The following is a 24579-nucleotide window of genomic DNA, read 5'->3' as shown; positions in this document are numbered from 1 at the left end:
AAGTATTCCATAAAGTATATGTGCCACAGTTTTTCAATCCATTCATCCATATGGGGGCATTTGGGTTCTTTCCATGTCTTAGTAATTGTGAATAGTGCTGCAATAAACATCGATGTGCAAACACTTTTCCAACGAAGGATTCTTAGTGTCTTGTAGATACATAATCATTCAATAAATCACTTGCTGTCATTATCATTATTAAAAATTTCCTTATTTTTAAGCCAATATAAATTGGGGTTTTCAAATACTTGCGGTTTAAAGCATCCTACTGAATATAATAATTTTGAGATAGTTATTTATAAGCTTTAGAGACTAAGAAATTTTTATTATTACATAGTTGGGGACTGAAATACATACAGATAAATTAGAACAGATCATTGGTTGAAATAATCCATTCTCTTTCAAATTAGCACTGTTTGATAAGTACTCAAATCTCTGATTATCAAAAACGAGTTCACAAGTGAGCAAGGGGACTTACTTCATTAGGACTTTATGTATACATACTTTTACATAATAGAGTCTCTTTCAAAAAACTAGAATACTTATTTTTCTAAATCAGGAGCTTCCTAAATCTCAGCAGAAAATGTAAAAATAATGTAGATACATTTATATAAGCATTTTATCATATATATATGTATGTATATTATATATATATATGCATTTATATATACATATATGTTCATGACTATATATGCATTTATATATATATATATATATGTTCATGACATACAAAAAGGATATTTTCTTTCCATTTGTTTTTAGTAGTAATTAGCATTATATTATTTTCTTTTGCTTTTCTGACTTAAATGTTTTATAACACAATAACAACACACAGTTTTATCACTCGCTACTTTTTTTTGAGAGAGGGTGTGAGCACTCATTGGAGAGACAGAGAGAGAAAAAGTGAGAAATTACCTCATGGAGGGATGGTCATGCCGCAATCCTCTCTCCTCCATTTTCCTCTTGGAATTTTGGGCATGCAAGCACATGCACCCGTGTGAGTTTAAGCCACTGGGTCCAGGACTCAAACTGCAGTCAATTACATGGGAGTCCAGGAACATAACCATTATGCCACCAGCTGGTCCCTACCACTCCTGGTTTTAATGAGAATTTTGTTGTAGCCAAATCATCTTAGAACATGGGACCCATGATAGGCACAATATCATGGAGTGGTCTTATATTGATATGTTGAGACAGGTTGTGATAGTGTCACATAGACTGGACAAGTTTAGTGTGTATGAGTATAGCATTGTGCTTATTGATGGCTAATATTAACAATGGGATTAAGATCTGTAAATCCAAAGTGACAACATATAGCAAAGACATAAGCTTGGTTTATTTATTAAATCATTTACTAGAAATTAATTCTTGCCAAAAGGTTAGAAAAGTACCATATCATAAGCCAGCAGAATAATAACATAAACTGTATATACTCCTTTGGGTCAAGAAGTAGTCCAAGTCTTTGTATGATGGATGGGTTATACCAACAATTAATCTGTTGTATCACATGAACGTCAAAGGGCTTTTTTACAGTTTTATGCTGAAAATATGTTTTGTTTAAGAAAACAACCTGTTATATTCACCAAGGCAAAATCTTCCCCTTATTTCACCAAAGGATAATGGACATTTTAATTATCATTATTATTATTATTATAGGACATTTAAAGCCTGAATGTTTCTTCTCTGTGTGGACAATCACAAGTAAATCTAAGAAAATGTTATTTAATCCATTCAAAAAACTATGTATTTGAGTAATTCATTTAGCAAATAATAATCTGGTTCACTTTAGCTTACAAAAGCCACTTCCTAGACATTAAAAATTTGGCCTAAACTGCATACTTACAATGATCGTGGTGAAGGCTAAATGCTGAATAAAATTCTCTTATTTCATACTTTACTACAATACATTAATATGGTTGAATTCTACTTTTTCAATTAATACTAACAGTGTAAATGAAAAATTCAAATAGAAATCTTTGGCCTGCAAGTAGTACTGAAAACTCAATATGATGAAGTTGCAATTCCAGAATTTCATAAACATCATAATTAATCTTTTAAAGCATAACAAACAATTTACAAAAACTTTTTATTCAAAAGTACCTACACTTATAAACAGCCATCTTTCATTATTTAATTAAACAAAAGCATATTTTCTGATACTAAATTTCTTTATTTTATTTTTTTTTAAGAGGTTTTTGGTACAGGGAGCATGTGCATGCCAGACAGACAGAGAGAGACAGAGAGACAGAAAGCAAGAAATCTCCCCCCAGGGGGGATAGCCACGCCACAATCCCTTCTCCTCCATTCTCCTCATGGGATCTTGGGCGCACACGCACATGTGCCTGGCGTGAGTTTAAGCCACCGGGTCTCGGACTCAAACTGCGGTTGACTACATGGGAGTCTAGTAACATAGCCATTACGCCAACTGCTGGTCCCTATACTAAATTCTTTTAAGCACACTTCACTGCAAAATATAAGACCTGTCAAGAACTTATACTCAGATTAATGAATAATAAAATAAAAATTTTATAACCAGATTTTTTAGTATCTCAATGGGTATTTTTTTTTGGAGAGGTTTTTGCTATAGGGCGCGTGCGCTCGCCAGACAGACAGAGAGAGACATAGAGACAGAAAGCGAGAAATCACCCCCTGGGGGGATGGTCACGCCGCAATCTCTTTACCTCCATTCTCCGCTCGGGATCTTGGGCACGCACACACACGCGCCTGGTGTGAGTTTTAAGCCACGGGGTCCAGGACGTGAACCGCGGTCGACTACGTGGGAGCCCAGCGACATAGCCATTACGCTAAATGCTGGTTCCCTCAATGGGTATTTTTACATTACTTTCTTGTAACAACATTTAGTAAGATTTAAGAAAGTCTAACTATATTTCTGGCAGGTAAATTTCCTTAAAGCTAGCTTGTTTACATACTAAGATTACCTGTCTGACATCTGAGTTTATTACCCCAATATCATTATAAATATGCCACTTTAGGAAATAATATTTGAAGGAAATCCTTTTACCCTTTCTCCAATGGGTCCCAGTTGTCCTACTTCTCCAGGAGAGCCAATAAAACCCTTAAAACAAGAAAATAATCTATATCATATCAGATGAATAATTGATGCATAAATAATTCTGCACAAAAGTACACTTAAGTTTTATTTAAGTAATATGAATTTGTAAGACATAAAGCATGAATAATTTGGGCCAGCTCAAGACCTAGTGGTTAAGGTGGCTAGATTTCACATGGCTGACTGCCCCATTTGAGTCCTGAAACTGGTGGCTTGAAAAACATACTGGATGTGGGCACATGCACTCCCAAAATCCCAAAAGAGGAAAATGGAGGAGAAGGGACTGTGGTATGACTAGTCCAATGGGGGATACTTCTTCTTTCTATTCCTGGCAAAGCACTCACAGACTCTCTGGCAATTTAAACTATATATAAAGTAAGTGTGTGTAAATATATGTGTATGTGTATAAAATAAATTTTATGTATATTATAATATACATATAAATTATATATGCATTATATGTTATATATATACATATATACATTATATATTATATACACACATCTATATATGTATATATGTTAAAATATTTATATGTGTGTGTGTGTATGTGTGTATATAAAAGAAATTATGGATAACTTCCTTTTCTTTCAGAAGTTACAGATCAAAATTTTCAGTAAAATATATATTTTTATAGGTAACATAACTTAAGACATGACAACTGATAAAAATCAACAAGAATGGGCCATGGCAGCAGGATAAGGATTCAAAGCACATGGTTGGGGGCAAGCAGTTGATGTGGTGGTTAAAGATGCTGGACTACCACATGACTAACCACGGTTTGCATTCTCACTTTACCTCTCTCTGTGTCTTTTTCTGGTCAAATTTAAAAACAGTAATAATAATTAATAAGGGGCTGGCAGGTAGCATAGTGGTTGAGGGTGCTGGACTCCCACATGGCCAACTGCAGTTCAAGTCCTGGACTTGGTGACTTGCTTTCTCACTCCCTCCCCCATTCTGTCCCTCTCTGGTCAAATTTTAAAATTAAATAGTCAAATTTTAAAAAATTTAAAAAAACAAAAAAAACTATTTCTTTTATTGAATTTGATAGAGGGTAGGAAAAAATATATATCACAATATATAATATATAATATATAATATATATATAATTTGTGTGTGTGTAAATTAAACACACACACACACACACACACACACTTAAACCTAGCTTGTGGGTGTGTGATTGTATGTGTGTGTGTGTATATGTGTGTATAAAATTTAAAGGTATAGTAGAATGAAAGTATCAAACAATTACAAGAAATACAGAACAGAAGGCCAACCTGTGGCTTGGTGGTTAAGGAGACTGAATCCTACATGGCTGACTGTAGATTTGAGGCTTGGATCTAGTGGCTTGAAACAAATGACAGGTGGGTGTGCCTGCATGCCCCAAAACCTGAGAGAACAGAGGAGTAGGGAATGCAGCATGGCCATTCCCCTCAAGGGGTGCTTTTTCACTTTCTCTCTTTCTCATGTATAATACAAAAGAGGAAGAGGTTAATTTCAATTTGATAGGAGGTAAAGGCAATCAAAGATTTTAAAGGAAACTGGTACTTGAGGTACGTCAAGAGAGTAAGTAAAATCTGGAGAAAAGAGGGTCAGCAGGTGGCTTGTTGATTGTGGTAATGGATCCCACATGGCTGACTCTGTAGGTTGAGTTTTGGACCCAGTGACTTGAAAAACATGCCAGGTACTTGTGTGAGCGCCTAAAATCTCAAGAGGAGAATGGTGGAGAAGGAATTGTGATATAGCCATCACCCCCAGGGATGTAAAGTTGGGATGATAGACTTGTTTTTATTTCAAAGAATTGATGCAAAATAGAAGAACATATGAGTGAAAGTATTTGAAAAATTTTAAGAACTTTTAAAATGTAAGCCATCATTATTTAAACATATTGTTTAAATATTTTGTGTTTTACTTATTGCTAAATGGTATTTTAGATAATATAAAGCACAAATGTTGAAAAGAATTAGTTATTAAAACAGAGAGTTAAAACAACTTTAGTTTACTTTTATTAAATTTTCCTAAAACCAGTTTTGATTTTAATTTGTAGCACTTAATATATAATGGAGCTTTGTTTTTTAGTAAAACTCCTCAGTGATTGAAAGAGGTAAAATTTCCTTTAATGGTTTAGAAGTAGAATGAGATGTTCTTGATATAATACGTTTCTTTCTTTACAGATACTTCTTCAATTTTGACAGTTTTTATATCTTATTATCTCAGCCTTGAATTGCAAAATTTCATTACCTCTTAGTATTTTTCTCATCATGATTTCTTAGGTCCATATACATGCACCCAGCGTGTTTTATGCTGCTGGGTCTGGGATTTGAACTATGTTTGGCTATGTGTGAGTCCAGTAACATAACCATTACACCATTTGCTGGTCCCATTAGCACATATTCTTTTTTTTTTTTGTAGAGGTTTTCGCTATAGGACGCATACGCTCGCCAGACAGACAGAGAGAGACACAGAGACAGAAAGTGAGAAATCACCCCCCAGGGGGGATTGTCATGTCGCAATCCCTTCTCCTCCATTCTCCTCTAGGGATCTTGGGCATGCACGCACACACGCCCGGCGTGAGTTACACATGCCCGGCGTGAGTTTTAAGCCACCGGGTCCGGGACGCGAACCGTGGTCAACTACGTGGGAGTCCAGCGACATAGCCATTACGCTAACTGCTGGTTCCCCCATTAGCACATATTCTAACATGTTAAACATTATGCTAGGATTGGAAATTAATAGCAAATAAAGATGTAAAAATTGTTATGTGAATGATTTCTGTGGTCACAAAAGTAAAAATAACTATTAAACATTTTTTTTCAGCTTAAACACATTAAATGCAAAACTTCTAACAAGGTATAAAAATTCTAAGTATTTTGTATATTTCTTTATTCTTTTTAAAAGAATTATTTTATTCTATTTTATTACTCTTTTTTAAAAGAATTATTTTATTTTATTTTGTTGATTATTATTTTTTAATTTGCTATATGGCATATGCACTCACCAGAGAGAGACAGGGGAATGGAGTGAGAAAACAAGTCACCGGTTTTGAGACTTGAACCATAGGCAGCCATGCAGCAGTAGAGTGCCTTAACTACCACACCATCTGCTCTTCCTATGTATTTCTCTTACTCTTATGCAAGGCATTTAAATAAAATGATGTAAATGCTTACTTACTCGTACACCTTTAGGACCTGGATTACCTTCCGGTCCAGCTAAACCCTAGTGTGGACAAAAGACACAGTCATCATACTGTAATACTTCCAAGAATATTTTTAAATATTTTTAATAAATAGATTAAAAAGATTATATTAAAGATTTTTAATAAACAGATTAATAAAAAGGCTATACAAAGAGCTATCATTTCAAATATAAAATTCAGACCTCTGCATACTTAATGAAGATTACAAATGTTGGAGAAATTTCAATTTCAGAATCAAAAAAGGTACTGCATATAATCAATATACAAATATATTTTATATATCTAAATAATGTACAACACATTGTGCAATACAAAAATAAATATTTTCTTTAAATCATTTTTCAGTGGAAAAACTATCTGTTGTTCAAAACATTTCTAATTAACTTATTCTTCTAGACATATATCCAAAGGTCAGGAAATTAGTATATTGTAAAGGCATCTGCACTCCAGCGACTATAGCAGCACTATTCACCACTATTCTCAACAGATAACAGTGAACAACACACATGTCCATTGGCAAATGAAGGGATAAAGAAAAGATGATATGTGTGTATATGTCATACATACACATATTTCTTATGTACATATTCCTTTCATATATTATACATATATTTCATACATACATATGCCTTTTACCACACATATATTTCATACATAGATATATATAATGACATACTGTCATCTGTAGTAAAATGGGCAAGCCTGGAGGACATTATGTTAAGTGAAATAAGCCATGCACAGAAAGAGAAATATCACATGCTCTCATTCTTGTGTTGAGATTGAAAAAAATAACCTCATAAAAGTAGAGAGTTGAAGAATGACTACTAAAGGCTGGGTGGATAGTGATAATAAGAAGATTGAGTGATGTAGGTTAATGGAAACAAAATTATGGATAGATGAAAGGAATAATTTCTAGTGTTATGCAGTACAGTAGAGTGAAAGTAGTTATTAACAATTTATTGTGTATCTTAGAGTAACTGAGAGAGAAGATTTGGATGTTCCCAACACAAAGTAATGACAAATGTTTGAGAAGATGGACATACTAATTAACCTGATTTAACCATATATTATATTCTCATACTGAAAAAAGTCATTTTGTATCCCACAAATATGTAGTACTATTACAATAAAAAATTCCCACACATATCTTAAGAAATGAATATCTTCTCATCTTCAGATCAATACTTATGTTTAATATTAAAATTTTAGTTTTTAAAATTTTAGTATTTAATATTAAAATTTAGTATTTTTCAGAATAACATATACCATCATTTGATAGTGAAAATCTAATTTAAAATAACTCCAGGTATTTGAAAGGTCTAGAAATGGGATTTTATTAACAACAGACTGGTTTTTTGTTTGTTTGTTTGTTTGTTTTACCATTAATGCAACAAAGAAATGTGGTACTATCTGTTGAAGATATTTTATAGTTTTGTCAACTGGACTAGGGAGAAATGTTTACATGTTGAAACATTCACTTTGTAAGCTAAATAATGTGATTGAATGTATAAAAGAAAATGAAGTAAAAAAATGTAAATGAAAAAAAATTTTAAAAGAATTACTTATTTATTTATTCATTTATTTTAATTTGACCAAAGAGAGACAGACAGAGAGAGAGAGAGGGAGAGAGAGAGAAGGGGAAAAGTGAGACAGCAAGTCACGAGGTCTGGGACTCAAACCATGGTTGGCCATGTGGGAGTGACCAGTGCCTTAACCACCATGCCACCTGCTGGTTCTCAGCAATAGACTGTTTTTGTTTTTTTTATTCCCCTCAGACTTGAAAATAAAATAACATTTTATTAACATACTTTTCTACATTTAATTATTTTAGAAGTAATCAACTTAGGAAAACATAGATGACTTGCTCTATTAACAGTCTACAGGAAGTAGAGACAGAAATTAGAAGAAAATAAATATGAAATGATTAGAATTAATTTCAAAAACAGTATACAAAAATACTAAATTCCATTCACATAAAAACTATTTGAAGGAGGATATGAATCACTGGCAACTGCTTCCCAAGTTCTTATAACTACATTGTTTAAAAATTATGTTTACAGGGACCACCAGTTAGCATAATGGCTATGTCGCTGAACTTCCATGTAGCTGACTGTGGTTCGAGTCCTGGACCCGGTGGCTTAAACTCATGCCGGGTGTGTGTGCGTGCATGCCCAAGATCCTGAGAGGAGAATGGAGGAGAAAGGATTGCGGCATGGCCATCCCCTCTGGGGGGGTGATTTCTCGCTTTCTGTCTCTCTGTCTCTCTCTGTCTTTCTGGTGAGCCCATGAGCCCTATAGAAAAAACTTCTCAAAAAAAAAAAGTTATATTTACAGAGTGTCTTAACTCCTACTTCATTTTGGTCAATCACAGTATTATAAAATCAGTATCAGTGCTGTTTTTAATATATTAGACCCTGGGACCAGCAGATGGTGTAATGGCTACGTCGCTGGACTCCCATGTAGTTAACGGCAGTTCAAGTCCCACACCTGGTGGCTTGAACCAACGCCAGGCGCATGTGTGTGTGCTTAAGATCCCAAAAGGAGAATGGAGGAGAAGGGGTTGCAGAGTGGCCATCCCCCCCGGGGGGTGATTTCTCACTTACATCCTCTCTGTCTCTCTCTTTCTGGTGAGCACACGTGCCCTATAGCAAAAACCTCTCAAAATACATACATACATACATACACATATATATATGTATTAGACCCTTGGGCATTTTAATTTTAAAGGTTCTACTGTACAACACATCAAACATATTTAAAAACCCTATTCATACTTGAAACAAAACTTGCTGCAATAAAGTTTTTAAAAGATCTTTATAAATTTGATTCTGAAATTATTTCTTTAAGAGTAATTTACTCATAAAAAAACATAACCCACTTTCACTGACTACTTATTCTCAAAATCAGAACATAATATATTAAAGAAGTATAATTATAGTTACTGCACCTGCCTGCCAGGGTAACCAGGTGAACCAATATTACCAGTGAGTCCTGAAATCCCCTGAAATGAAAAATAAAATGAATAATACAGTACAATAAAACCAGAGGTAACAAGTTTGATTCTTTTATAACGTCCACATTTGAAGATAACATTTTCTCTATAAAAATACTGAATCCTGCTCATTGCTTGTGTGACTCAACTCACCTAATAAAGGCAAATGGGTCCAAATTGCTAAATAAAAATGAGCAAAATTGTTAGATTAGGACCCTAAATGACTTAACAACCATTAATAATGATAAGTTTGGGATGTACAAATCCAGTGCTACATTACTAGGGGAGATATTTATTCTAGAGGAAGAATTGGTACCTTTCTTAATAACCACCGTGTATTTGGGATTGAATTCATTCTTGTCTCAATCATCCTGTAACACTATTACCTGTCTGACCATAAGCCTCAGAAAACCAAGAGGGGCAGAGAACTTCAAAACCAATCTCATTTTAAACATACAAATTTATGGGCACAGTGTGGCTTTTCAAAACACGTAAACATTATGTCATGATCAAATAGAATAATAAATATAGACTTTATCTTTACTTTGTGTAGTGTTCATTCAAAATTTTGAACATTGACTAATCAACATTGTTATACTACTGTGCTACAGTCCTCTAGAACTCACTCCACCATCTACCTGCACTCCTGTATCTGTTAACCAAATTCTCTCCACGTCCATTTCCTCCCCTTTCTGGTTTCTGGCATCCACCATTACATTCCATACTTCTATGCAATTGAGTCTTTCAGCTTCCACTGAAAAGTGAGGCTATGAAGCATCTCTTCCAGTGCCTGGTTTATTTAACTTAGCATTACTTCTGCTAGCAAAATCAATAGCTTGTTCCTTCCAAAAATAAACCTAAATTTAGAGCAAGTCTGTTAAATAAATGAACTTAAGTGGTAAATACCTTTATCATAACATGGGTCTATGAAGATTCATACAGTATATTCGAAGGGTGTTATAGAATCAAAATTCATATGTTGAAATCCTAACCCTAATGATAATGCCTAATGGTATAAGGAAGTGAGACCTTTGGTAGGTAATTAGGTGATAAGGGTAGAGCCCTCATGAATGAAATTGTGCCCTTATAATGAGAGGTCAGAAAATTAGTTAACTCTCTTTCTACCACTTAAGGATACAATAAGAAGTTGACAGTCTGCAATTCAGAATAGGGTCCTCATCAGAACCCGACCACTGACCTCAGATATTCAGACCCTAGAACTGTGAGAAACAAATTTGTATTGTTTATAAGCCATCTAATCTATGGTATTCTGCTACAGTAGCCTAAACTGACTTAGACAGTAAACTCACTGGAATTCACAGCTTTGTTATTGTTTATTTAAACCAAGATTTGCTCAAGGAAGGTTGATATATGGGAGCTCAAAGCATAGAAAGGAAAATTTCTATGGCAAGTGAAAAAGTGAGTAGAAAAGTGAGAAAAAAATCTCTTTTTCTTTCTTTCTTCAATAGTTCATTCATTAATTGATTGATTCATTCATCAATCTAGTCAGATTTTAGATCTATTAAATAATTCTTGTACCAAGAAAATGCCAGAAGAACATATGATGAACTGCTTTTACTTAGCTTCAAATGGGGACAATGGTTGAGTTTTACAGATTCCTTCTTCATTGTGTAAAATTTATTTCCTGCTCATTGAGTTTAAAAGACATAAAAGAGAACAGCACTTTGTCCTTCTGCTCTGGACAAGAGTCTTACCTCCTGTTTTAGTGTAGGAACACTGAAACTCAAAAAAATCGGAAAATCTAGAGAAAGAACAGACCAGCCAGTCTAATTCCAGAGACCACCATTCAAGTCTGCCTCCCTAATATGGATTTGAAGTGCAACTAACTTCCAAAAGCACTAGGGGAAGCCCTCTGATTATGAGATTTGATCCAGTGTATTTACGATGGCTTTCCTTTATGCCCCATCCAATTCCAAAACTCACAGACTATATGTAAACATTCATATAACTTCATATTTGTGTATGCCAGTAGAAAGGAGTGAAACTAATATAAAAGGCTGTTTTTATTCTGTAGGTCACTGAATATCTGGCAACTGCCCTTCCTTTTGCATTCCTTTCCTATCCGAATTAGGTTAATTGACCTCAATGAAAAAGGAAATCTTGTAGATAATCACAAAATAAGCAAAATGTGATTTTGAACAGATTTTCATCAAATGTGTTAAGGCAACAAACATGCAGAGCTCTGACTAACACATTCCAGCTACAGGAGGAAAACATAACAGAATTCCTCTCAATGTCTAAATTCTGCTATACTAGAATAGCAGGAAAGAAGGTAAACAAAGTAAACTTAAGCATAGTCTTTACAGGGTATAAACATGTTCTGAGTCAACCACACCCTAAAATCACTGCAACAACCACAGAAACTCAAGACACTCAAGACAAACACCATGACTCAATTTACTCTGCATTTAAAAATGGATAAAAAGAAAAGCTTGCTCACTCAAATCTGTAAGTTGGATGGAGAATGAGAAATAGTTATACTAGCCCCATGAGAAATTAGAGATTGGAAATTAGGAAATCTGCCTCAATCTCACTTCTCACTCTAGGCATTAAAACACATATTCTTATTAGTCAGCCTTCATTCAACACTGATGCTATGGGTCCTGTCTATACCTTAGTTTTCATATTAGTAAAATGGAATAATAATACCTAAATCACAGTATAGTTGTGTGGAGAAAATAGAACAATGTGTAGAAATACATTTAAAAGTTAGAGTAGCAGTGGTGTTGAACATTAAATTGGTTAACATATGTAAAATACTGCATAAAAATTAAACTACTAGAAGTTACAGTTAATAGTAGTAGTGTTTAACAAATAATAGGGCTCAATAACTGGTAACTCTTATTACTAGAGCTCACATAGATGATTCAGTCACCTTTCTAAGTGTTTGCTGACCAATTTACAGATATTTACAAGTTTTCCAGAAGTGGCTATCTTCTAGTAAATCAGTTATGCTCTTTTTTTCCCCCTTAAATGTGTTTATTTTATGATAGAGAGCTCATGAGAGAAAGAGAAAGAGAGAGAGAGAGAGAAGCACCATTAACAGGTCTATGTCATGCTGCAATCCCTTCCCTGGCCATCCAGTTCATCATAACATAAGGCACACATACAAGTACCCAGCGTGTTTTCAAATTGACCCAGGAAACGGAACCAGTATTCAGCCATGTAGTACTACAGTTCAGTTTACCACCAACTGTGCCACCAGGCCAGGTCAGCTCTACTCCTCTTAATGTCCACAGTGGTTTTTAAAGTTAAAATGGGGGCCGGCAAGTGGCATGGTGGTTAAAGGCGCTGGGCTCCCACATGGCTGACCAGGGTTCAAGTCTCGGACCTGGTGGCTTGCTTTCTCACTTCCTCTCTCTCTCTCTGTCTCTCCCTGATCAAACTGGAAAATAATGATGATAATAATAAATAAATAAAGTTAAATTAAAAAAAATTAAAAAATAAAGTTAAAATGAAAATTGATTTCAGTTGTTCCTCAAAGTCAACACCAATTGTGCCTCTTCATGTTTTGTTTGTTTGCTTTACTTTTTGTGGAAACAAATAGAATAGAAAGCAAAAACTGACTCTAAATTACATTGTCCAATCTTTAAAACAGATTTTAAACTCTTCTAAAAATTAGGCTACCCTCAGAATAACAACATGTATACTAACAGAACTAGATCATAGAGCAATTGTAAGATAAATAGTCAGTACTGACACTTGGTCAATTTTTCACTTGAAAATTATCAGGTTTTTTTTCATTGGAATCCTCATGTTTCTGCCAAAGCAGTATTCTAGATTTTCTTTTCCCCCTGAGAAACTAATCTCTATCATTCTTCTAATTTCTTTATTTTCCTCATAAATGCTCAAGTGTTTTCAGCACTTGTTTAATCTTCAGGAAAACTAGATTGCACCGGTTACAGATGCATATATTGTTTTGCTTGCCATGTCTCTTTATTAGTAATTTTTAAAATTTGCCTCAGGGACTGAAAAAAAATTATGAATAAAAGTAAAAATTGGCTTTGTGTCTTCACTTATATCTTTCCCTCATGGACTATCCATCAGATTTATTCCTTGAGCTCCCTTTATAGCTTCCTGAAGCTCTTTGCTAATTTTCATGTGTGTGTGCATGAGAGAGGTTTTCTTTGCTATAGGGCACAATGCACTCACCAGAGAGACAGAGGCAGAAACTGAGAAATTATCCCTGGGGGATCGTCATGTCACAATCCCTTCTCCTCCATTCTCCTCTAGGGATTTTGGGTGCATGCACACACACACACACACACACACACACACACACACACTCAGCATTAAGTTTCAAGCCAAGGGGTCCGGGACTTGAACCACGGTGGACCATATGGGAGTACAGTACCTTAATCACTATGCCATCTGCTGGACCCAACTTAACTGATTTTTAAAATAATGGTATCTATCACCTTCGTCATTTCTTTCTTTCTTTTTTTTTTTTTTGGAGAAGTTTTTGCTACAGGGCATGTACGCTCGCCAGAAAGACAGAGAGAGACAGAAAGTGAGAAAGCGAGAAATCACCCCCCCCTACCCCCGCGGGATGGCCATGCCTCAATCCTTTCTCCTCCATTCTCCTCTCGGGATCTTGGGCACGCACGCACACGTATCCAGCATGAGTTTAAGCCGCCGGGTCTGGGACTCGAACTGCGGTCGACTACATGGGAGTCCAGCAACATAGCTATTACGCTAACTGCTGGTCCCCACCTCCATCATTTCTAATCACCTACCTCTTTCATTGTTTTATTCATACTGGCTTAGTACCTACTACTGAAAATGAGATATGACTGTATTTTTGCTTATGATATAATGACATATTCTTTTATGGTAGGAAACAGAAGCAATAACAAGATCAAAAATAGTTTCAAAACTAGCGCGTGTGCTCCCCAGAGAGAGACAGAGAGATAGAAAGCTAGAAATCACGCCTCAGGGGGGATGGCCACGCCACAATCCCTTCTCCTCCATTCTCCTCTCGGGAGCTTAGGCACGCACGCACACACGCCTGGCGTGAGTTTAAGCCACCTGGTCCCGGACGCGAACCACGGTCAACTACATTTTTTTTTTTTTTGGAGAAGTTTTTGCTACAGGGCATGTACGCTCGCCAGAAAGACAGAGAGAGACAGAAAGTGAGAAAGCGAGAAATCACCCCCCCCTACCCCCGCGGGATGGCCATGCCTCAATCCTTTCTCCTCCATTCTCCTCTCGGGATCTTGGGCACGCACGCACACGTATCCAGCATGAGTTTAAGCCGCCGGGTCTGGGACTCGAACTGCGGTCGACTACATGGGAGTCCAGCAACATAGCTATTACGCTAACTGCTGGTCCCCACCTCCATCATTTCTAATCACCTACCTCTTTCATTGTTTTATTCATACTGGCTTAGTACCTACTACTGAAAATGAGATATGACTGTATTTTTGCTTATGATATAATGACATATTCTTTTATGGTAGGAAACAGAAGCAATAACAAGATCAAAAATAGTTTCAAAACTAGCGCGTGTGCTCCCCAGAGAGAGACAGAGAGATAGAAAGCTAGAAATCACGCCTCAGGGGGGATGGCCACGCCACAATCCCTTCTCCTCCATTCTCCTCTCGGGAGCTTAGGCACGCACGCACACACGCCTGGCGTGAGTTTAAGCCACCTGGTCCCGGACGCGAACCACGGTCAACTACATGGGAGTCCAGTGACATAGCCATTACACTAATTGCTGGTCCCAAAACTAACTTGACTTTTAAATAGTATATACATGTTTTATGGACGACAATCTATATACCATTATAATTTGAATTGTTATTAAAATTTACTTGCAAAGATTGGAGAACTAATAGTTTTCATAAATAGGCAGGCCCCTGAAACTGTACAAAGCATAAGGTATGTGTATGTGTATAAATACATTTCTTTTCTAAAAAAGGTTTCATAGCATTCATAGATCCTCAAGGGCACCTGTGAATCACAGAAGTTTAAGAATACTGTTCTGAATATTAGCCTAAAAGTGAAATCTGTTTACAATAGTGAAATTTTTACTCTGTTGTATCTGAGTGCAAATAGAGTAAAATGACTGAGAATGAAGATGGAAAAAGTGGAGGAAAACTCTCTCCCAATGAAGGACCCTAATGTGTGTCTTTTTGCTAAAGAAGATACAAGTCTTACAAAGAAAATACTTACTTGTTCACCTCGGAGTCCTGGGAGCCCTGGATGTCCTTTGAGGCCCTATGATTAAAAAAAAGAGTAAAGACATGCTATGAAAAGTAAACTCACAGAAGCCAAATAACTAAACATAGTTAATAAACTGCCTTTTACCCTACTTTTTATTTCCTCACCAATATAAATTCAATTCTTACTACTTATTTCTTATAAAATATCATCTTTTTGATTTAATAAGAACCTAATTTTTATTAAAGAACAAAATAATTATTATTAATAATATTAGTTTTCAGCATTATCTGAATGATTTATTATTATCAACTAAACTGGTAGCACAGTATTGCAGAGGGAATAAAGCACATCTTCATGGAAGGCTTGGAGCTAGCAATGAAATTGCGAAGTTTGCTGAAGCTTTCTAAAAGTTGCTTTTAGTTCAATAATGATGAGACGAAATGCCCTTAGGCACAATCTGTTTGCAATCATTGAAAAACTGGACCTGGATCATATCCAGGCAGTTTCTCTCATTGAGATCATCAATGTAACACTCCATGAATAAACTAAGTCAAATGAAAGAAGCTGTTCATGGGTTCATCAAAAGGGGTTCTACAAAGCTGTCTAGGAAATTAGTAACAAAGAATATTTTCCTAATAATAGACCCAAATCAAATCTTAATCTCTCTCATTCACACCAAAGTTATAAAATAAGTAGTATTCTTCTTCCTCTAGAATGATGAAGCAAAACGAAAGATGCTAAAAGAAAGAACAGGGAAAAACAAAAGAAGACTTTGGGGTTCATAGGTACAGTTCTAGTCAACAATTAGTGACCTGACCTACTACTTACAAGATTTTGGTGCCCATAAAAGAACAAGAGAAAGTTCCTTTTCTTAAGAACCTTATAGGATTTTAAGCAAAATATAGTCCAAAACCTGTTACACAATTTGTAAATATAAAAACGATAACAAGTTTTACAGTTTCAGAATACTGTCTGATAGAGTGAAAGAATCCTTTGGAATTATTCACTGAGGGTTTATCAGAAGAAGCAAGTGTAAATCAATGGATTAGAGAAGGAAATAATATTTTGGCTAAAGAATGGGAAAATCAGAAGAGGTCTATCTGAATGACAGCGTTATGTGTATGTGTATAGCATATTAGTAATAAGGAAGTAACAGAAGAAAAAGACTAGAGAGAAGAAGAAAATGCCTGCCTTCTGGGAGCTGGTTTTTTGTGATTAGGCTATTAGAACAAAGTAGGGAAGGAGCCATGGGAAAGAAAAGAACAGGACAGAGGAAACAAATGAGCTTCATTGAACTACTGTGTAACGAATGTTGTGCCAGTCACTTCAGAATATCTAGGTTTATTCTCATGGCAATCTCATGAAGTAGTTATTATCCCCACTTTAATAGATGAGGAAACAGCCCTGAGAAGTTAAAGACTTAACCAAAGTCATACAGGCTTGATAGCTAGATTTACCAAGAACTGAGTGGTTTACCTTCTATTTACTCTATACACTCATAATTATCTCACAATCAGATACAACCTGTCCTCCTCATCAATATATTCAAATTCACTGATGACTGACCACCAAGATGAATAAAAAAATCCAAATTCCCAAATCACAGTATTATATTACATGTTTGTAGCTAATATATCCAGTGTTTTAACTCAGTTTTACTCTAAAGTGTTTACCTCTTTAAAAGGCAGCTAAAGATTAGCCTAATAGGGGCCAGCAGGTGGCGTAGTGGTTAAGATGCTGGACTCCCTCCCATGTGATTGATCACAGTTCAAGTTCCAGATTCAGCAACTTGAAACTCACGCCAGGCATGTCCCAAGAGGAGAACGAAGAAGGGGCATGCCTATACCCCCTGAATAATGATTTCTCACTTTCTGTCTCTCTGTCTCTCCAGCGAGTACATACATCCTATAGTGAAAACAAAACTCTCAAAAATTAAAAAAAAAAGATTAGCCTAATAACAAAATATCAGATATACTATGCTCAGTTGCCAGATGTTTACACAACATTTCACAAATCAAAGTATATAAAGCTGCCTATTTTATTTTCAGTTTTTATAAAAGGAGATAAGAAACAATCTCTGTACTAAGACCATAGCTCCCTGGGATGAAGTAGTACTTCTGGAAGAGTGGGAACTAAAAGTTTCCTAAAATTGTGTTAGAAGATGAGGAATCAGGACTTATAGTAGGAGTCACATAGGATAAGGAAGCTATTTTCTTTTCTTTCTTCTTTTGTAAAAATGTGAATATATTTATTTACTTATTTTGATTTCTGTGAACTCCTGAGTCTAGCTATGTGATTGATTTTATTTGACCACTGCCTGTTCTGATCAGAGTTTCTTTCCTCCCTAACCTACAGTGAAATACAATGAAGTAGTGGTACATCTCCTTTGGCTTACTTTCCTCAAAGCACTATATAACAGTGAAATATATATATTAATTATGGTATCTTCTGAAGTACACTTCACTTCCAAGAGATTCTTCTTCATTCAGACATCCTAATAAAGAGACAGTATCATAAAGTTATGGTGTGTTCTTCATAAACTCATTCCTGGGCTAGAAGATGGCATAGTGGTTAAGGTGTTGGACTCCCAAATGGCTGACTGCAGTTCGAGTCCCAGACCCGGTGGCCTGAAAATTACACTGAGCACAAGAGCATGATGATAAATTCCGGGAGCATGGATAAGGGACTGTGCCTTGCATGGATAAGGGACATGGCTATCTCCTCTGGGGAGTGATTTATCACTTTCCCTCTCACTGTCTCTTTGTCTCCTCTCTGGTGAGTATACATGCCCTATGGTAAAAACCTTTTAAAAATGAAAATAAAATTTCTATCCTATCTCAGGCACAGACGTTGATACTTGATCTAAGGAAAGATAATACAAAAATGGCCAGTACCCTCTAAGGTCACTTGGAATAAAAAAAATTTGCCCACAAAAGACAAGCAAAGTCAATCAATGAATCCTTTTTAAATGAAGTTTAACTTTGAAGAAAACAATAACAACAGAAAAAAATGCAGGTACTTAGTGAGGGAACAGGAGCTGGAAATATTCACAAAAAAAGGTTAAGAGGAAGAGTAGGGGCATTGAGATGCTATAAGAAAGCCAAAATATAAGTAAAAATTAAGAGAAAGCAGAAATTACGTCAAGAAAGAATGTTGTCAGAGGAGAATCAAGCCAACAGGAAAAGACAGATGCAGAGAACACAGTACCAGTTCTAATAGAAACATACAACAAAAGATCACAAATGAATGCTGCTAAGATACTCCAGAGTTGCTTTGAATCAGTGCCTGTCTCCATGAGACCAAGTAATATTATAGTATCTATTTTAAGATTCCATGGGATCCTTATTTTCCTTACTGCTGCAAAGAGAATTAAAGTAACTATTAAAGTAACTCGCTTTCTTCCTTGAGATAGATTAAGTCCCCATTCTTTGCCATCAAGAGTCTAAGTAAAACAATATGCCTGTGTGTGTGTGTGTGTGTGTGTGTGTGTGTGTATGTTTATTGCTGAAAATAATGAAGAACAGATCAAGCATGCTAAATTGTAGATCTAATTTTCCCCTTGTCATATCATGAGCCTCAGTGTCTTCATTTGTAAAATGATGGCACTCAATTAAATGAGCTCAAAATTTATTTTTATTGCTAACATTTTGTGATGCCTAGAATTTGCAAGAATATCATCCTCCTCCCCTTTTTTCTTTTTATCTGTCGCTGAATGAAAAAGCAAAGTCAGATAATAAAGGTTTGGAGATATAAGAATGATTTATGTAAGACATCAGAGAAAACCCAGATTCAAAACAAAGATGAGAAGTTTGGGATTAACACAATGATAGTGAGTGAGTTGAGTAGAGGCTATTATGACAGTCTAGATAAAAGATGATCATAAATTAGACGAAGGTGTAGAGTTAGATATGGTATATAAGCTCCTTAAAGAGCTTAGGCTTAATGTAAACTCCTTGTCTATTTCATTCAATGTGGTATTCCCAGTGCCTAGAGCAGTGCCTGGTACACAGTAGGTGCTAATTAACTGACAGACAGGCTAGGATAAGTGAACGAATTGATGAAAAGATTTCTATGGATTTGAGAATTGGTGTTTATGAACCACCTATGTGTAGTTAACATGCCTGCCCACTAAGTATGATATGAGGAATAACTTCTGCTTATCTTCAAGCCTCACTGCAGATTTCACTTTCCCTGCAGCCAGCACCCAAAGCCTCTCCTCCAGGAAGTTTACGTAACCTTCAACTACGTCATACAGTATCTTCATCATTGTACTTGCCATAGCATAATATCCTCTTATGATTTATGTTTGTATTTGTTTCATTTTTAAAACAGTAAGCTATTTGAAGGCAGGAAGTTCTACTTTTATTCAAAGAATACTGGTTTTCTGAATGAATTACAGGGTTAAAAAAAAGTGATTAAAATAACTGCACCATTTGGAGCCAGCAAGTGGCATGATGATTAAGGCACTGGATTCCCACATGATCAACCATGGTTCAAGTCCCAGACTGGAGGCTTGAAAATCATGCCAGACGTATATGTGTATATGTGTGTGTGCCCAAAATCCCAAGAGGAGAATGGACAAAAAGGGACTGCACCCCTGAGGGGTGATTTCTCACTTTCCTTCTTATTGTCTCTCTTGTCTCTCTCTGGTGAGTGCACAAGCCCTATTGCAAAAACCTTTAAAAAAATAAATAAAATAACTGCAGCACACTAGGGTTAGTGACAGCATGCATCTGAGAAAGAAAGCTGCTCTTTTCTAGAGACAGCTCTCCTAGATCTTTTGCTTCTGTCACTCTTAAGAAGTTGAGACAAAGGACGGGAACCAGCAGTTAGCGTAATGGCTATGTCTGTCTCTATGTCTCTCTCTGTCTGTCTGGCGAGCGCACGCGCCCTACAGTGAAAATCTCTCCAAAAAAAAAAAAAAAAGAAGTTGAGACAAAGGTGAGCCAACTATTGTGCATAATCATCTAAGAGGCAGCATGACTGAGTTAGTAGGAACAGGTTAAGTAAACCTATTCAGCTGATTTGAAATGGATAGGTGTTTGAAGCCAGAGGATTCAGGGAAAATAAGACAGTAGAGATAGGACGTTGCTTTGTAAAACAGAACAAAATATACAATAGGATGAGGTGAAGGTGCACAGCCAATAAAATTTAAGAGCAGCAATGTTCATTAATTCACTAAGGACACGTACTTACAATGTCTCAGACAGTGGGCTGAATTACCACAAGGAATGAAATACGGTGCTGACATTTATGATGCTTATGGTATATCACCTAAATCATATATATATATATGTATTTATTTATTTATTTTAGCCACTGCTACTGTATTGTCTGAAAGTCAGTATTAAATTCACTTTCTCTGTAATAAATAACTTTAGTTTACAGACTAGGTTTCTAGTAAAAGTTGTCAAATACTATAGAACTCATGTCACCAACACCTTGAAAAATATAACAAAGGCCTATAACTATGTTTTGAACAAAACAATGAGTGCAGTGGCAAATTAGAAAGCAGTGATAAGAAACTATGGTAACAGCTGATCAGAAAAGAATGCCTAAGTACGAATTCTGAATGACAGGAAAGTCAACAACTAGTAAAACATAAGCACTTATTGGGTTAAGGTAGTAAATGTCCTAAAGCCCTCAGTATAAGGGTTTTCATTGTTTTTTAAAGCTTGTTTTATTCATGATAGAGAGCAAATGTACATGCAAAGGTGTGCACAGAGGGAGAGAAGTATCTCTACAGGGTCCTGTCACACAATTCCCCTTCCCCAGCCTTCCAGCTTGTCAGCAATCTGGGCACGTAAGCATATGCCTGGTATGCTTGCAAGCCAAACTCGCAGTTGGCTACGTGGCCTCCAGCACTGCAGTTCAAATGACTATCTATTGTGACACAAGGTGGAGCCAGAATTTTAGTTAATTAATTAGTTTTGGCTATAGGGCACATGTGCATGCCAGAGAGAGAGATAGAGAGACAGTGGGAGAGAGGGAATAGTGAGAAATCACCTCCCCCCACCCCCCAGTGGCGATGGCCACACTGCAATCCCTTCTCTGAGGATTTTGAAACACACTCACATGGGCCCAGAATATTTTTCCAAGCTACCAGACCTGGGACTCAAGCCCCACATTAGCCACGTGGGATCTGGCCACTTGAATCACCACATCACCTGGCTGACTCTAAAAATTTAATTGCTTAAAAAATGTTAAATAGAAGAATTATCCAAGATAACTAGGGACTTAAAGACCTTTTGGTTGTAGGATAAATACAATGCAAACTTCTTTCTTCCTCCTCTCCTACTTAGAATATACTTCCCTCAGGTACACAGAGATTCATGCTTTGTCCTAAACTTCTCAAAACATTGTGACTCATTAACTTCTCTTAAGTAGTACTTGGCTTTTTCTTTGGTCCCATGAACCCTAGTTGTAATCTATCTTAAGTAGCTCTTATGTAGAGAAACATTTTTATTATAATTTTCAACTTGGTACTAAGTGACTGATAACAAGTTTATTCTGAGGACAAAGAAGTTTTAAAAAAGACTTCTGGGAACTGAAAAATTTTTAGCCAAATGAGATTATTAATGCTGAATTTCAATTACATGAGCCAGACTAAGAGAAAAATGTCTATGGATACAGGGAAGTTTTCAAAGTTCCACAAATTACACCATTTTGGCAAAGCTTGCCCACTAGGGAGTTCAGCACTGTACTACCTTGTTCCCAGCTTCCTGTACCAGTACTGGAAATGACAGATTGCAGAGATGACAACAGCAATGACAGTAAAGCCCCTAAGCAGCAGCAGCATCTGCATACTGCAGACTTTCAGTACTACACATAGACTGGGAACCAACCCAAAGTGAAACAGGGTTCTGTTGAATTTTATAGGAAGAGTGGGCCAGTGAGAGATGATCTATAGCGTTAGCTATGGAACAGTAGAACTTTCCGTATTTCTCTCTACAGGCACTGATTTTATGCCAACCCTGATTTTTTTGTTATTCTTCCCATCGAAAGGCAGTATTATAGCTTCTTAGTATTGTCCTTGCTTTAGTTTATGAAAAGTTGCATACTTTTGAGTAACTGAAAAATCATAATGTATTCCTCTTGATGCTTTAAGTTCTTTCTTTCCTTCCAGCTTTATACAAATATTTAGTGTGTATCCCCTATGTAATACAAATGTATTTTTTTAAAAAACTGAAATAATTCTATCAATGTGAGAATTCATACTACCTTGAAATGATCATTAAAATTATAATAGTACTTTTATATGTAGAAAAGTACTGTCATACATTATTTTTATAAAAGCTGTCTTAAAATGTGTGCATATATTTTTTTCAGATTTTAATTTTTTTGGAGAGGTTTTTGCACATGCGCTCACCAGAAAGACAGAGAGAGACAGAGAGACAGGAAGCAAGAAATCACTCCCCAGGGGGGATGGCCATGCCACAATCCCTTCTCCTCCATTCTCCTCTCAGGATCTTGAGCACGCACACACACGTGCCCGGCTTGAGTTTAAGCCATCAGGTCCGGGACTTGAACCGTGGTCGACTACATGGGAGTCCAGTGACACAGCCATTATGCTAACTGCTGGTCCCAAAATGTGTGCATATTTTACAGTTGCTCTGAGTTATATCTTCATGCTAAGATGTACTTAATTGCTCCTATCTGGCTTATTCTTTTGAACAGAGAAAAGTTGTTTCATCTGATTACATTGCTAAAGTTCTTACAATTTTTTTCTTTTTTTTTTTAACATTTTATTTCAATTTCTTTTACACATTCAATCACATTATTTAACTTGCAAAGTGAATATTCCAACATGTGTGCATTCAATTTTAATACAGAAACATACTGGCTTTATTAAAAAATAATTTAAAGTTCTGTCTTGAGTCCAAGTTCAGAATTACGACCCTTGTCTTCCATCCAAACAAGCATGGACTCTGTATCCAACTTATCTGCTTTCTGGCAAAAATTTAGACACTTAGTGGGGAGTAAAAACATACTTCAGTTCCTAGGAAAATAACAGTTACATGAAGGTGACTAAATTAAGGCTATGTAATCAGTCAATCAGAGGGAAAGATATTGCTTGCTAAAGATTTTTTTAATTAAAAAAGTATAAATGCATTTCTTTAATGAGCAAGAGAGAGAGAGAGAGAAACAGCCATCCCCTTGACAACATACTGTCATCAAGCCACAGTTCACCTCTAGTCTCAGCCCAGATCATAGATATGCATGCACTTGGCATACCCAGAGAGGTCCTGGGATGTAAGTCCAGGACCTTTCACATATAGGTCCAGTTGGGTTAAAATTGTGTCATTGCCTGGCCTCACTGTTAAAGATGTTAATACTGGTCCTAACAAATAATGGTGGGAATAAAAGAAGGAAGAATAAAAAAGAAAACCAGAAAATCTATAGACACGGGAAGGATATATTTCTGCTGATTTCCTTGCTTTATTATTTGTCTCAATGTTACGTCTCATTTCTTAAACATTTTCCCCAAAATCTTCTGTTTGTTTATTTCAAAAATTTTCATGAGTCATTAGTGTGTTCCACACAATTTCTTACAGCCACTTTAGCTTTAAAGACTTCCTGGGTTTGGTTTATATTAGAAGAATTTTAATATTTCCAGATAGTTTTCAGAGAAAAATAATGAAGTCATCATTATCTGTCATCCAAAACTGTATCTGCTCCCTGGGTTTTCATGAAAAACAGTATTTTACTTTCTCTGACATACATGCCAGAGATAGTCAGAAGTACTGAAATACCAGTATCTCACAAATTTTGACTCAACAGGGATTAATTAACAAGGAAGCGGTATCCAAAGTTATTAACGGCATAGTCATAAGCATTAAACAGGCTTGGATTTGAGGCTTCGTTCTGCCAATTAATAGTTGTGTGTGGGCTGGACGGCTCTGCGGCCTGGTGATTAAGGCAGAGGGATCTAATATGGTCTACTGTACAGCACAGTCCTGGCCCAGACGGCTTGAGAAAGACAACTGAATGTGTGAAGATGCCCAAAATTCTGAAAGGAAAGAGAAAATGAAGAAGAAAGGATTGGGGAATGACTATTTCCCATGGAAGGTGATTTTTCCTTTTTCTCTCTTTCTCTCTGGCAAGCATGAATACTCTCTAGCAAAGAATCAATCA

The 24579-nt window shown here is 36.1% G+C and overlaps 1 protein-coding gene across 1 annotated transcript in view; it reads right to left on the bottom strand.

The window, feature by feature from the left end:
• The window catches only part of COL24A1 (collagen type XXIV alpha 1 chain), a 322594-nt gene that overhangs the window by 251572 nt on the left and 46443 nt on the right, over nucleotides 1-24579 (bottom strand). Inside the window, exons 7-10 of the mRNA XM_006149476.1 lie at nucleotides 15454-15498; nucleotides 9214-9267; nucleotides 6242-6286; nucleotides 3023-3076 (exon numbers count right to left, since the gene is read on the bottom strand). Coding sequence (XP_006149538.1) covers nucleotides 3023-3076; nucleotides 6242-6286; nucleotides 9214-9267; nucleotides 15454-15498 — 198 coding nt within the window. The remainder of the gene's footprint in view (nucleotides 1-3022; nucleotides 3077-6241; nucleotides 6287-9213; nucleotides 9268-15453; nucleotides 15499-24579) is intronic.

Source organism: Tupaia chinensis, unplaced genomic scaffold (genome assembly GCF_000334495.1).
Source record: "Tupaia chinensis unplaced genomic scaffold, TupChi_1.0 Scaffold000263_1, whole genome shotgun sequence".
Taxonomy (NCBI): Eukaryota; Metazoa; Chordata; class Mammalia; order Scandentia; family Tupaiidae; genus Tupaia; species Tupaia belangeri.
Note: the sequence above shows the minus strand (reverse complement) of the source record. Positions and strands in the feature narration are given on the sequence as shown.